The sequence below is a fragment of the Rhamphochromis sp. 'chilingali' genome, assembly GCF_963969265.1.
Source record: "Rhamphochromis sp. 'chilingali' genome assembly, chromosome: 17".
In the NCBI taxonomy this organism is placed as follows: Eukaryota; Metazoa; Chordata; class Actinopteri; order Cichliformes; family Cichlidae; genus Rhamphochromis; species Rhamphochromis sp. 'chilingali'.
Window position 1 is genome coordinate 35,884,271 of NC_137944.1, and position 15,949 is coordinate 35,900,219.

The 15,949-nt window shown below is 52.3% G+C and overlaps 1 protein-coding gene across 1 annotated transcript in view; it reads right to left on the bottom strand.

The window, feature by feature from the left end:
* LOC308385209 (semaphorin-6D-like) overlaps positions 1-15,949 on the bottom strand; it is a 102,623-nt gene that overhangs the window by 13,074 nt on the left and 73,600 nt on the right. The window contains exons 19-20 of the mRNA XM_080864013.1: positions 10,094-10,152; positions 8,758-8,811 (exon numbers count right to left, since the gene is read on the bottom strand). Coding sequence (XP_080720139.1) covers positions 8,758-8,811; positions 10,094-10,152 — 113 coding nt within the window. The remainder of the gene's footprint in view (positions 1-8,757; positions 8,812-10,093; positions 10,153-15,949) is intronic.

Consider the following 15,949-nt stretch of genomic DNA (forward strand, 5'->3'; position numbering starts at 1 on the left):
TACAGCGTGCATGTGTCAGGTGTGTGGTGAATAACAATGATGCCGTCGTACCAGCTGAGGAAGTGAAACTGGGAGGATCCTTCCTGTTTAACCAACACCTGAAATCGACAGGGCCTACAGCAGCACGGCCTGTAGAGGGCGCCAGCACACGGCTCTAGCTGGACCTCAGGATTATGTTCAGACTGTAAATGATCTCAGGTGCTCTCAGGTACGTGTGGACGAGCTGCTGCTGGCTGCAACTTTCTGTTTCCCAAATAGAAGCCGCACATTTCATTTTTTATTTTACTCCAGAAAGCTTGTGCGTCCCTGTGATCGGCTCTGATGTCGCTCTGCAGACGGGAGAAACGCGCTCTCATTGGACGATGTTCTGGATCCGTCCACGCGAGTGTGGTAAAGCACCACATTAGGCCCTGATGATGATGATGATGGTGATGGACTGACCTGCCGTGGCCTCTGTGGTGCTGACCATCACAGAGCCACATGCAGAATTTCAGGTGTTTAAAGGTCCGAATATGAACCTTCAGCTTGTAAAATGAGAGAAAACATCTCAGCAACAGTTTTTATGACGTCAGTAAACTTCCTGGATTTGGGATCGTCTCTGTCATTAAAGAAAGTGAAACCGCAGCTGCAGCCGAGCAGCTGCAAGCGAGCAGCTGCAGCCTTTAGCAAAAAGGAAATCTTAAAAGTAGAGATAGTGTCTCCTGAATCCAAACTGGAAGCTGGTTCCACAGAAGCTGAAGGCTCTGCCTCTACTTTTAAATACTCCAGGAACAACAAGTAGGCCTGCAGTGCGAGAGTGAAGTGCTCTAACAGGGTGACATGGTACTACAGGGTCATGTTCACAGAGTCAGGCTGTGGGCTCACAGCTTCCTCTGAGCTCCAGTTTTGATTGGATTTTCAGCTGCTGCTATTTTTGATGCATCGTTCAGCAGCTCGACTTACGGGAAACAAACCTCTGAGTGCGCTCTGACACAACGCTCGCCATCAGCAGCTGCAGCCACAGCAACATGAAAGTAACCACGGTGACGGAGTGATGATGCAGGCAGCACTGAGTATTATTACGCTCAAGCCTTTAGTGGCATTTAATGGCATCTTTGTCAGGACACGTGAGTCCATTTCCTTTGTGGAGTATGTGTGCGTCCTCTACACTCCGTCACACTTTCAGGTCTGAAGCTGCCCTCACTCATTACGTTACCCTGATGACGTCCACCGTTGTCATCAGACACGTATGAAGCTTGCCACGCTGCCGGTTTCTCAGCTGACGTATTAAACAGCTGCTTTCCTTCATGTGCGGGAAACAACATAAAACGGCGTCTTCAGTCCCCACGCTGCGTTCTCCTGCTCAGCTCGGCAGGAGCAGGAGAGCGCAGGCTCCTTCCCGTCTCTGTTAGCTTAGCGCCGAGCATCATCTTCCTCACACCTGCACAGAGGTAAACAGCTGGCCCCTCCCAGCGCCACGCTCAGAGGTCAGACGACCGACGGGGAACATTTAGAGACATTGGCTTTGTGCCCGCCTCAGAAACAGCAGCACACACGCCCAAGGGCGCCGTCGAACCCGACGCAGCTCGCCTGTTTGGATGAACTGTGGAGACATCACGTATCCATCCGCCCAGTGACGCCAGAGACCTGCACTTTGTATACACAAGATATATATGAGCTTATATGTACACAACATGTACCGTGTACACACACGGACACACACCTAACGGTGTGAAACACCTCCGGCTGTGTGCTTCTTGTTGTTGATTGATTCCCACTGAGCTCCATATTGTGTTTTCATCGACCAGATCAATCTATGTGGGTGTGTGCCGTGAAGAGACTGCAGACTGCTGATTGGTCAAGTCAATCAAGACTGATGAGGGAAGGTCAGCAAAGAGACAGCAGCAAAAACACACACACACACACACACACACACACACACACACACACACACACACACACACAGGTGTTTGTCCTGGCATGTTTGTGAGGACCTTCTAATGAAGCCCCTCGTTGCTGACTCGGTGCTGGAAAAGTCAAACAGCTTTTTGAAGTTTGAAGAAGAGAAACACAGACGAGTCATCGGCACTTCAAAGTGTCCTACATTCACCTGAACTCATGTTTCATTCTCACCTTTAGCCAACCTCAGCATCATGTCTCAAAATCCAAAAGATCTGTGATGGAGGCATCCTCACGAAGTCATTATAGGTGCTACACACACACACACACACTGAGGTGCCCACTCCCCTGTGTCCCCCTGTGTCCCCGCTGTGTCCCCCTGTGCCCCCACTGTGTCCCCGCTGTGTCCCCCTGTGCCCCCACTGTGTCTCCCTGGGTCCCACTGTGTCCCCGCTGTGTCCCCTGCTGTGTCCCCGCTGTGTCCCCTGATGTGTCCCACTGTGTCCCCGCTGTGTCCCCTGCTGTGTCCCCGCTGTATCCCCGCTGTATCCCCTGATGTGTCCCCGCTGTATCCCCGCTGTGTCCCCCTGTGTCCCCTGATGTATCCCCGCTGTGTCCCCCTGTGCCCCCACTGTGTCTCCCTGTGTCCCCTGATGTGTCCCCGCTGTCTCTCCCTGTGTCCCCGCTGTCTCTCCCTGTGTCCCCGCTGTCTCCCTGTGTCCCACTGTGTACCCGCTGTATCCCCGCTATGTCTCCCTGTGCCCCCCTGTGTCCCCACCGTGTCTCCATGTGTCCTCTGATGTGTCCCCGCTGTGTCCCCCTGTGCCACCCTGTGTCCTGCTGTCTCTCCCTGTGTCCCCGCTGTCTCCCTGTGCCCCCCTGTGTCTCCCTGTGTACCCACTGTATCCCCGCTATGTCTCCCTGTGTCCCCGCTGTGTCCCCCTGTCTCTCCCTGTGTCCCCCTGTGCCCGTGCTGTGTCTCCCTGTGTACCCGCTGTATCCCTGCTGTGTCTCCCTGTGTCCAACTGTGCCCCCTGTGTCTCCCTGTGCCCCGCTGTGTCCCCCTGTGTCCCCCCGCTGTGTCTCCCTGTGTCCCCGCTGTCTCCCTGTGCCCCGCTTCGTCCCCCTGTGTCTCCCTGTGTCCCCGCTGTGCCCCGTGTCCCGCTGTGTCCTCCTGTGCCCCCTGTGTCCTCCTGTTTCCCCGCTGTGTCTCCCTGTGACCCGCTGTGTCCCCGCTGTGTCTCCCTGTGTCCCCGCTGTGTCCTCCTGTGTCCCCGCTGTGTTTCCTTGTGTCCCCGCTGTGTTTCCTTGTGTCCCCGCTGTGTCCCCTGTGTCCCCGCTGTGTCCCCGCTGTGTTTCCTGTGTCCCCGCTGTGTCCCCTGTGTCCCCGCTGTGTTTCCCTGTGTCCCCGCTGTGTCCCCGCTGTGTTTCCCTGTGTCCCTGCTGTGTTTCCCTGTGTCCCCATGTCCCCGCTGTGACACAGTTCCATCACTTCTCCATGATGACGCCTGCCTCAGGCTGCTTTGTACTGTAAGGTAGAGCCCCTGGAATAACACAGGGAAACCCCAACAATTGCACCATAACAGGCCAGCAAGCGCTTGGCGACAGTGGGGAGGAAAACTCCAGCATACGTTTTTGGGGCGAGGGCTGGTCTAGGTGACGCTGTCACCATCACACTCTGCTCCTCCCCTCACCTGTGACCATGTCTAAGCACCAGAGCCACTGCAGGGTGGAGACACCCAGCACCATCACACACAGAGCTCACCCCCTGTCTCACTCTCCCTGTCACTTCCTGTTCTGAGAGCCGGAAGCGTCAAAGCTATCAGCGCCATCACTTGAAGAAGGCGGGCGCTCGTTAGCAACAAACGGCCGCCTGAAATCTGTCCAGCGAAGCTGCTTTCAGTCGGAGAAAATGAAGACAATTAGCGTCAACACAACAGCTTCTGGCTGCTTCCTAACAGCTCTCATCGCCGCCTTTTCAGCGTGAGCCACACGACACGCTCAGTCCATTTGTAAGAGCTCCAGCTCATTAAAAAGCACTTTAACACACTGTGACGGCTCTTTTTCCTGCTCTCACACACTCTGAGATGCAAACGCTCTCGCCAAAGCATTTGGCAAACACATGATCACACACGCTTCACACTTTAGGCGACACACACGCTTTTGTTTTTGTGCGCTGGAGCCGTCAGCGCGCTGCTGTAATCACACGCTCGGTGTCGTCGGCGCACACACTGTAATTAGGATGTCGTCTCTTCTGGAGGGCGTGTGGCGAGGCTACTGCTTTCTACCACAGAGATAAAGGCGGTGCTCGTTCACGCCGTCCTGAGCTGCAACACGACACGCACAACAAAGTCTGCAGCTAAACTACAGGTCACACGTCTCAGAGCGTCCTCGTAAACCTTGAGGCTCGCCGGCGGGGAGGTGCACCCCCCCCACCACGCACGCGCGCACGCGCGCACACACACACACGCACGCACGCACGCACGCACGCACGCACGCACGCACGCACACACACACACACACACACACACACACAGTAACAGCAGCTCCCAATAGGGCTTTGGAGTTGACGTCACGCCGCAATGCATTGTGGGAGCGCAGCTCCATTTTCGGGGTCTACGAATCAAAACAAACACACTGTGTTGGAACGACGACGACAAGAAACATGCTTAAAAGCAGCTCAAAAGAAAACGGACGGTATAGAGACCGATTGCGTCCAGAGGCGAAGCAGCGGTACTTGAAAAAAATAGAGTGCATCGCAAATCTGGACCCATATGAAATACGGCAGTGGAGTAAAGACCCAGACGACTTACCGCCACTGTCCTACCCCGATATCTTCACGTATCTTGTTTGTGGAGTAAGCGCTTACACAGCGAACCAGTTTCGTAATTACAGGTCACTGGAGGTGCACATCCAATTTACAAATGGCTGGGTGCAAGATTTGGCTATTTTCAAGCCGCCAAACTCTGAGTACGTCGTCAAAGTAAGTCAGCTGGAGTGCACCGAGTGAAATAGCCATTTTCCACCCCCCACCATAATTAATGTTACACATTTATCATTGAACTGCTAAAATATCGTTATCATATTATATGCCCATAATTGTAAAGTACATGCAAGTTAACACATTGATAATCGGGTAAATTATTAACGCCAATTTGTGTCCTTCCTGTCTCATTTCATTTATTGTCTTTACATCAACCAATCAAGTCACTCCATTCTATGTTTGATCGCAATTTATATAACTTCTGAGACCACCAACGATGATATTATTCAGCTATAAAGTGTGATGTGAACATATTTAGAACTTACCGGAATGAAAATGTCTTGAGCACACCAGCTGATATCTGGAGACGTAACAGAACTTGATATCAGCTCGTCTCACGGCTGCTATCCAGGCTAGACGCCTTCGTTTGGTAATATCCGATACATGAGCTCCTTCATGTTGCTTCCAGGTTGGGAAAGCATAAAAAGACAATCCAAACTTATTCCCGTGCCGGTCGTAAGATCGAACATTGCAGCCGACCGCACAGCAAGTACGAACCATGGCTATGCTTTCGCTCCTTACTTAGACCCCCAAAATGGCGGATCGGGCCAAAATCCTTTCCACGCCCACCCCCGTGACATCACGCTCCAAAGCCCTATAACAACAACCTCCCACGCTCCTGTGAGCTACAGCAGCGATGCAGGCTGAAAGTGTGTGTGTGATCACTAACAGCGTTGCTATGGTGATATGAATGTGACCCCTGAGCAGACAGCTCGAGGCCCCGCCCCTGCTAACAGATGTCACATGATCAGCTGCAACAGGTTAAGGTGAGCGCCGCGAGCTCTGCGGATCTCACAGAGACAGACTGCTGAAGAAACTCACAGCACCAGGTAGAGTACTCAGAGTACTGAGTACTGAGAGAAGTGCGAGTACTGTGAGTACTGAGTACCTGAGTAAATGGACTGGTTCTTATATAGCGCTTTTCTACTCTTCTGAGCATCAAATTGCTTTACACAACTTGTGCATTCACCCACATTCATACTCCGGTGGATGCATCGGAGAGCAATTTGGGGTTACTGTGAGTACTGAGTACCCGAATACCGTGAGTACTGTTCGTCCATTCCGTCCTAAGAAGCTGACATGCTACAGGCGCAGCTTGATGGGGGGCGTATTGCGAGGTTTCAGATACAGGGAGGAGCCAGGAGCCAGGTGTTAGAGCTGCAGGTGAGCCTCCATCTTTTATATACAGTCTTTGTTGGGAGCCACTGATGCAGTTGGAGGATCAGAGAAGTGATTCTGAGATATCTCTGACAAACCTTCAAACAAATGTCACCATAAGACACTGAACAGGTCAGAGCTGCGAGCGTCCTTTAAATGTCAGCGCTCACTTTCATGTCATTAAAAAGATGGAAGAACGCCGGACGCCATCTCCTCCCCGCGGCAGCACAAACCCCCTCAGACCGCTTGGGTCCGCGGCCGATCGCGGCGCTCGCTTCTCGGTGAGGACGAGTTCACGCGTGTCCCGTCAGCAGGACAAACTGACATCGCAAACCAGCAGCTGAGAAGTTTGATGATCGTTCTCGTGGTTTTACATCATCATCCGTGACGCCTGTCGGTCTGACAGGCGTGTGAGCTCCGACCGGAGCCCGGTCTGTCGGACCCACGCTAACAGCACAAACTTCATTTCCTGGATCGGCCGTCCTACGATCAGGAACGCGCACAAACTGCAGTCACGTCACCCAGGAAGCACCGGCGTCTGCACGACTCACAGCGCCGGTGTTCTGACAAATCGTCCTACAGTAAGTAGTTTATGCACATTTCTGCTGTCACAGAGCAATTCCAGCACAATTTAAGTAGGTATGACGGTTTGCCACTTAACGTTGCCCATCAGAGTATGCTTGTAGCTCACATTCACAAAGGTAGGATGGTTTGGCACTTCATTTCGTGTTGTGCGCATGCGCAGAAACAACGGGTAGGATGGTTTGTCAGGTAGGATGGATTCCCAGAACACCGGCGCTCCTCTAATGAAAAGAGTGCACTGCTGCATGAGGCCAATCTCAGTGCAGCGAGTCCACGGGGCTGCATCGCACGGCATTAAAGAACCAATTTGCAGAGAAAACGTCGTTATGGGAACCGTTCCCTGCAAAACGATGTCATTACAGTAACGACAGCCACTCTAGCGTGGCGCTGTGGATGAACGTGTGCTCAAACATCACTCATTCATTGTTGTCTGAGTCCTTCACACCCGGCTGCCCGACACCAGGAAGTTAATGGTTCAGACACCATTATGAAGGAGGTGCCTGCTATCAGGCCACCAGGGCAGCAGCAGCAGCTCTCTTACAATCAGAGCTCCACACTGAGTGTGAAAAACGGGTGCGGCGCCGAGCACGGACAGAGTCACCCTGCATCTTTATCGAGCTGCGGTGCGATCCCCGCAGGCATCAATAAACCCTGAAACTAAAAGAGTTAATGACGATACGATTAGCTCGAGTCAGGAGACGAATCCCTGCGAGCACGTCGGAGCGTCCCCGCTGCTTCGCATCTGCTACGTCTACAATCATTTCAGTCAGTCGGGGCTAATCGCCTGCACACGGGTATTGATTACGGGGAAGTCTTTGTTCTCTAACCCGGCGTGTACATGACTGCAGGCTGCGGCTTTATGCTCGCTTCCTGCTGCCGTTTCACCGATTTACGAGGCAAATGAGGGGCGGAGCTGAAGTGCACAAACACCTGAGCGCAGCCGGCGTGCACACAGCATCACGCTCGCACTGCTGCGTGCACAAACATCACACACATGGATGCAGCTCAGAAAAACCGACGTTTCACATGCTGCTCGTCACACTCGAGGTCCTGATGTCAAACACAGCTTCACTCGACAAACAGGACACGCCGAGGCTGACGTGTGAACAAGGAAAAGTTCCCACTGGAGACTCACACATGGCTCATACATGTTAATATCAGCTCCATGCACACACACACACGCAGGTGATAACTCAGTCACATATCACAGCCATCAAACAGTGACATCATGAGCACAGCTGGGGTGGAGGTGGGCTCCAAAGTGGCTTGCAGTCGCTTACAGGGCGTGGCCTACAGGAGCTCAGCCGGCCTGTCAGACCTGATTACGTCTGTGATGTTTTACTATGCGCTCCTTCATCTCCTCACTTCCTCCTGATTCCCCTTCGCAGCACGGTGACCCGCTCCGTTCACCTTTCTCCATTTCATCACTGCTATTGTGGCTGCTGACGTGCCGCCGCCTCTCGAGAACACTCGACGCACTCCTGAAAGACGAAGTCGGCTGGTGTCAAGTAGAGCGCCTATCAGCGACGTTCACGCCTGTCCCCTCTCTGGCTTTAATCACAGTAATGCAGCTCCGGGAGCCTTAATGGATTCACTGCGTGGGTCTGCCGGCGCTCTGAATGACAATACGCCAGCCGGTTTCCCAGCAGGACTCCTGACAGGCAGGTAGCAGCCGAGCTGCAGCCTGAATACAGAGCAGGCAGCTGCGTTTGATCTGTGGGGCTGGGAACTAGCGAGGGTAATGATGTCAAACCGCGCGACGAGCTACTGTACGTCAACGGTCAAGCCGGAGCTCGTTAGCAGATGACGACGTTCCTCAGAGTCACGTCCTCCAGGTTCCATGCTCGCTGACAGACGTTTTAACTCAAATTCCCATCTGAATAATCTTAAAGTCATCCAGTGCTTGGACCTTCATTAGCGTCAGAAGCAGAAGGTAACAGGACGTATTTGCTCATATTGTGGCCTGTGGCCTGTCCTTACACACACCTTTAATCCGCTTGCATATGTAGGTAACAAAAGGTCATGTTTATACGGTCACTGTGAGGACCCACAGCCCTCTGATCAACACTAACAACAGAAGAAGAAAGGTTTCTTACCGTAGGCGGAGTCGGCGGTGGACTCCTGGTTCCGTGTCGTAGCCAACACGTCAGCTGCACAGATTCAAAATAAAACAGATTCATCTCATTTATTCTCCACTTCACTTCCTGTACCTCTCTGTGTTTGTGCATAGACCTGAGTGTCACACTTCCTGTTCGTCGCTTTGACATAGACCTGCTGACAGGAGCTGAGCTGATCTGATGGATTAGAGATACTGTGTGTGTGTGTGCCTGTGTGTGTGTGTGTGTGTGTGTGTGTGGGGGGGGGTGGGTTTATATTATAGATTAAAAAAACAGGATGGATGAATGGATGGATGAATGGATGAGTAGATGGATGAATGGATGAATAGATGGATGGATGAATGGATGAATAGATGGATGGATGGATGGCTGGATGAATAGATGGATGAATGAATAGACGGATGACTGAATAGATGGATGAATAGATGGATGAATAGATAGATGAATGGATGGATGAGTGGATGAATAGATGGATGGATGAATAGATCGATGGATGAATGGATGGATGGATGAATAGATCGATGGATGAATGGATGGATGGATGAATAGATGGATGGATGAATAGATGGATGGATGAATAGAAGGATGAATGGATGAATAGATGGATGACTGGATGAATAGATGGATGGATGACTGGATGAATAGATCGATGGATGAATGGATGAATGGATGAATAGATGGATGGATAAATAGATGGATGGATAAATAGATGGATGGATGAATGGATGGATGAATAGATGGATGGATGAGTAGATGGATGAATGGATGAATAGATCGATGGATGAATGAATGGATGAATAGATCGATGGATGAATGGATGGATGGATGGATGAATAGATCGATGGATGAATGGATGAGTAGATGGATGGATGAATGGATGAGTAGATGGATGGATGAATGGATGTATGGATGGATGAATGGATGTATGGATGGATGAATGGATGTATGGATGGATGAGTAGATGGATGAATGGATGGATGAGTAGATGGATGGATGGATGAATAGATGGATGAATGAATGGATGGATGGATGAATGGATGGATGGATGGATGGATGGATGAATAGATGGATGGATGAATAGATGAATGGATGAATAGATGAATGGATGAATAGATGGATGAATGGATGAATAGATGGATGAATGGATGAATAGATAGATGGATGTTTGCAGGGATCATTGCAGCGTCTGAGTTGGGTACCCTCTATAGAACCAGTCTGGTGTAACCGTGCAGGTAAGCAGGACCCTTGGTCCACACAAACACGCATACAGCTGTTATCGTGCGCACTGTGGGTGTAACCTGCAGGTTTATCTCACCGCGGCAGCTGTCCGGATGAAACGAGTGGTCGCCCTCGATATCCTGCTCAAACCCCGCCCTGCAGACACGGAACAAGGAGAGGGAGGAGAGGAGACGACAATCAGGACGGTGAAACATCGAACAAAACCAGACGCTGCACTGCTGGTTACTGTTGCCGGGGAGCTTAATCGGTGACAGGTGATGGCTTGGGACAACATTTAATCAGATTTTGTCACATGGTTCATCTGCAGCGCACGGCTCCGTGCGAAGGCCACAGGAGCTCGTCCAATTAAAGGCAGGAAGGTCGTCCAGCCCGAAGACAGACGGGGACAAGAAGTGACCATGAAACACACACACGCACACAGGCGCACACACACACACAGTATCAGTAAAGCTGCTGTAAATGAAGTCAATTACTTTCCGCTCGGCGTCTCCTGCTCGCCGTTTTGTCCCTGCTGTTTACCGTCTCTGACTCCATCACCACCAGCGCCTCCACCTGACCTTCAAATCCATTTTTAAAGAGGCAACAAATCAGGATTTCACAGCCACACGGGACAAAAAAGTGGAGCGAGTACCGCCGCCACACAAACACCAGTGGGCTGTTAGAAAGATAAAACACGTTAACACAGGAGCGAGTTTCCCAACATTCCCAGTCCAATCACCGCGGCGTGCATTCCTCCCAGCTGTCCGCATCACCGACACGTCTGATGAATCCCAGGAGAGCGTCTCCGTCACCTGTGCAGTTTCAGAGCCTCCGCCCAGGCCATCAGCAGCTTTTACTGACTTCTTCTCAGTTGGGGATCAAAAGTAATAACCTGAAACTACGACATGTGTCACGCCTTCACGTACGCACACGTCCATGATGTCACCGCCTTTACACCATCCGTGTGTGTCCTACGCTCCTCTGACTGTGAGACTGGATCGGCCTCCGCACGAGGACTAAGGTCGTCCACAGCAATCGCTCGGGAGGGTCACGATGGTGGCAGCAGGAATGATCACCATGGAGACGATGCTGAGAGGAAAGCTGGGACGCGTATCCAAGCCGGAACGTACGACCCGCTTTCAGCAGCTGTCCTGCCTGCCGCTGTGACTCACTACCAGCCGTGTGAGCGTCCTCTCAGCTGATCTGTGCCGCTCAAACACGCACAGCTAAATAACCAACGGACGCCCGGCTTCCACATCTGTGCACGTGGAGGTGACCCTGAGCTTCAAAGGCCTCAGGTGAAGGTGTGAACAAGAACAGGTTTAATCTCGACGTTAACCGCAGTCGGACAGACGGGCCATCTTCAAACGCTCACCAGGAAATCTGAAATCTGTCAGCAGTTATTACCGAGCCGCTCTCCCAGCGTCCGGCGATCAAAGCTTTTCTTCCAAACAACAAGAAAAGCGAGCCAGCATCGACAGGAAGACGGAGCCGGCACAGAGTTTCCAGGTGTTGGAATCTTTGCCCACAAAGCTGCTGGGTTTGCCACGCCGCTGCGATCTGTGACAGAAGCATCCATCAGCCCGATCGCACCGAGCCCACACCCGAGTTTCATCTGGCACGCGTGTTTCCAGCTCTCTTTACCACGCTCTGCCCGTACGGCCAACACGCCTGCTGGTTGGCAGCTGTCCGGCAGCTGCTCGCTGTCTTACTCTCTTCCTCCGCTTTGTGTCTGATGGATTCATCACTTACTGACAAACACACAAAAAGAGGCATTTGGATGAATGTTCACTGTTTACAACAACATGTGACCAAACATGCAACGCTGTCACAACAGCCACAGAGGGAACACAGCCAGTTTCCTGAGGCGCTGAGACACGCGTGCGCACGTTTTCCATGCTTCCCAAACCTTAAATGAACCGAACGCGTCACCACAAACCATGTGACAACGTTATTATTGCCCAGGTGTGTCAGAGAGAGGAACAAAGGGGAGCACATGAAGAAGACTGCACTCCATATCCCAGAAAGCTACAGGAAAGAGCTCAGCTGAGACGGAGACCGCCTCCTCCACCCGGTGTCAGTGTGTTCACGGGAGATCGACCAGCAGGTGATGGATGCGGCCTGACACCACCTGAGGGCTCCGAGTTCTCCTCACACGTCACCTGCACACACCTGCAGGCCTCTAAAACACGTCGCTGTAAAACGTGCTGTCCACGCTGTGACCTCTGACACCTGTGTTCCTCTTCTTACTACATCTGAGGGGGAAGGACGGCGCCGGCGCCTCCGGCGCGAAGATACCGTCGAACGATTCAGCCGAGCTGGGGTGCAATGGACCTCGATGGAACACCTCTGAACACTGAAGCTCAGCCACACAGACCCACAGCGCCGCCCGAGCAGGAGTCCCCTGTAAGCCGTCACACGTGGGAGTGTGTCTGCAGAGCTTCCTGTGTACACAGCGAGCACACTCTCCCTCCCCGCTCAGACCGTCTGCACGCCAGAGAGATAAAACCACACCACCCAAAAAAGTTGGATGAATTATGGAGGAGCGGGCGCTGCAGAACATTCGTTAAACTGAATTTATTATGAAGCGTTTTGCTCTCGCTTCCTCGTCGCTCTATATTTACCTCTGCGAGTGCCACCCCCGCGCTCGCTCCAGCTTCCACCAGCGTGGGCTGAGCTGTAAGTGAGGAGCGAGAACAGGAGGAGGTCGCTATAAATCCCAGCCATGTTCAGGCACCTGAACGCCTCGCTCACGCAGAGGGGCGCGCCTCAGAGGAGGAGGAGGGGATGGAAATAGACTCCGTCAGTCAGCCAGAAAACGCCGCTGATGCTGAATGGCGTTTTGGTGCTGATGGCGTGGAGGCAGGTCGGGCATGTGCGGCTGAAGAACACAAATGTGTACGTAGGCGCTTTCACAGCATCGCTGTTACATTCACGCCCAGGACGGAAACGCTGCTGGCACCGGCCCTGCCCACCGCTGCCCGGCATTGATGAACGGTCCTCCATGTGACCTTTCCCAGCCGGGATGTCAAACACAGTAGGCACTGCGATGCCGACCAGAGCGATGGTGGAACCATCAGGACTGAACCCTGGACCCGCTCAGGTGTGTCTCCTGCAGGTGTTTGGGCCGTGAGGAGGCCAGAGCCGTGCTGCTTGATAAGAGGTGCAGACAGACTGCAGGAGCAACGTTAATCACCCACCTGAGCGACCCAGCCAGCTGTTCCAGCTGCTGTCGTTTTATGACGTCATCAGTCGTTGTTACAGTAAAGTGGGCAGACCTGTGAGGGTCGCTGATGCTTCATCGATTGTGTTATTGACATGGGAGGAGGGTGGAGCGGCGTGAACATGGCCGACTCTGAGAGCGCCCCCTAAACATCTGAGTGCAGTTTGGATTTTAAACCACACAGATGTTTTCAGGTAACTGGCTCTCTACCTGCCTCCTCCTCCTGCTGTCCTTTTTTAGTATTCTGCAGCTGCTTCTCCATTTTCTGTCTTCACATGGAGTTATATAAGCTGCTAAACTTCCTCTTCACTCATCCCTTCTTCTCCCCGGAGGGAATCTGTTACTTTTCAGCAGAAGTTTGAGGGGCTGAAACTCCTTCAGCTCTGCAGGAACACCTCTGAGAGCGGAAGCTGCAGCTCAGCCTCCGGCAGGTGTGCCGGCTTCAGGCTGCAGAGGTTTCTGCGTGCTTCGGTTTCAATGAGACGTCCAAAACATCAGCTTCAGTTTCAACAGAGCAGTGAGAAAATAATGAGACAAAAACAGGCGACTGGAACGACTCAGCAGCAAAACTCTTTCTCTGATCCTCCAGGAAACGACACTCAGCGTCCACATTTCTGACTGCACGTGAACGCCTCGCTGACGACGCGTCAGGAAGACGTTTTAAACATCCTACAAAACACCGTCGTCAGCACAGAGTCAGCGCTGTGGTCCTCCACAGATATCCATCCCCGACTTTAAACAAGACGAACCTCATAAACGCTGCGGTGAGCGGACCAAAGTGCTGAGTCAGAGCGCCGTGAATCTCTCCGACAAACCCGGCTGCACGTCTTCCTGACACAGATCTCTTCCTCTGTCTTTGTGCTGCTGCTCCTCTCTCATCTTCCTCCTTTCCACCTCTTGCATCACAGCTTCGCCTTGCTCTCCGTTTCCTTCCTCGCTTCCTTTTTATCTCACCCCGTCCATTTAAATCCTCTCTGCTCCGTCTGCATGGCAACGCCCGCTGTGTCGTTCACGCTGCTGTGGTGGAGATCATCTGTGTGACTTCCTCTAAACACTGAAACCATCTGTTTGCACCTCCGTCATCACCGCCATCTGAGCAGGACGCCATCATTTCCTGTCAGCTCTATGATGGTCATCATTAATAACCACCTGCAGCGTCTGCGGTGTGACAGCTCAGGACGCCGGGCGTGTGAGTGGACCACAGTGAGGCGCAGCTAGGCAACGAGTCTGCACGGCGACGGCTAAGCAGACCCACAAACTCAACCTGTCTGACACCAGAGCGATAGATCAGGCTGATATTTGATCAATAACACCGATTATGGACGAGTCAAAAATCACAGTTTTCTTCTCTGAGACATGAAACATTTCCTGAACCCCTGCTGTGTGCAGGTATTGGTGACCGTCTCCGCTCGGATCAGCTGATCAGTGTGTTTGTGTGCTGCCAGCGGGGAAGCTGCAGAGCGCCCTCTGATGTGCAGAGCTGTTATCGCAGCTGAAGGGTGTTTCTGAGTTTCACACGTATGTGCAGAGGCAACACGCCTGTAAGCCTCGTCACATCACTCTGTAACATGACGCCTTGTATGCTGTGCTGAATAAAGCTCAGATAAAGTGATTTCAGGTTAAATGATGAGCTGATGTCGTACACTTGAAACACATTGAGTCCGTCTGCACGTTTGCATGGATGTAAACAAATCAGCCGCAGGACGAGTTGGAGGAAGCATGGCGGAGTGCAAACACCCTGCCGGCGTTTTGCTCCCAGGCGAGCGGCTTCCTGACTCGAGCCTTTCTTGTGAAGTGTGCTTGGAGCGAAGCAGAGGTCCCTGCAGACGGCACACACTCACAGGAAACAAATATTCCTCGTGATGAAGAGAGAAAGGCTCGGTGCTAGAGAGCACACACTCAAATGAGTGTGAAGGGAAAAATTAGCGTCGGCGTTTCCAGCTAATCCCTGACACTTCCAGAGAAAAAGAAAGTACAAAATGAGGCGTGTTAGGAAAGCGTGCAGACTGTAACCGCGCCGTGCTGCGTTCATCGTCAAGATATTTTCAGTGTTTCTGCAGGAAATATCTGAGTTATTCCACATGTGCAGACCAGATGTTTGCTCAGACTGATCCGACCAGAGCTTCATCTTTACATGCTTTCATCCTCACATCATTCACTGAGCACAGCTTTATTTTGAAAAGCTCCGTTTGCCTTTGTGAAACAAGGACGACTCGTTTCAGGCGCAGATAAGTTCAAAGAACACAAAGTGTCTGATTTTATCTTCAGGACACACCGAAGCTGCAGGATTCCTCCAAGAGCTCCAGTTTCACAGTTTGGGATGTTTCCACTCACTTCCTGTGATCGTTCTCTCGCCTGCCGCCTGAGGACCCCAGCTGATGATATTACAGCGGCTGAAACACCCCTCCCCCGACCAGCGTATGAAAACAACATCAGATCGATCTGCGGACCCGGCGGACTAACCGACGCCGCGTCCACAGATCGATCGATGGCCCTCAAGAGCTGTGGAGTGGGCGCGAGCTACCTGACACTGTGGACCTATTGATTAGGAGATGAACACACCGCTGTGTGTGTGTGTGTGTGTGTGTGTGTGTGTGTGTGTGGGCTGAGATGGTTAAAGCTGGTAAACAAGCTTGCCGTCTTCCATTTACAGTGTTTTTGCTGCTGGACAGAGATTGGCCGAGGCAGCTCTCGCATCACCGATTCTCCCTCAGCGTTTCAGGCGGCGTC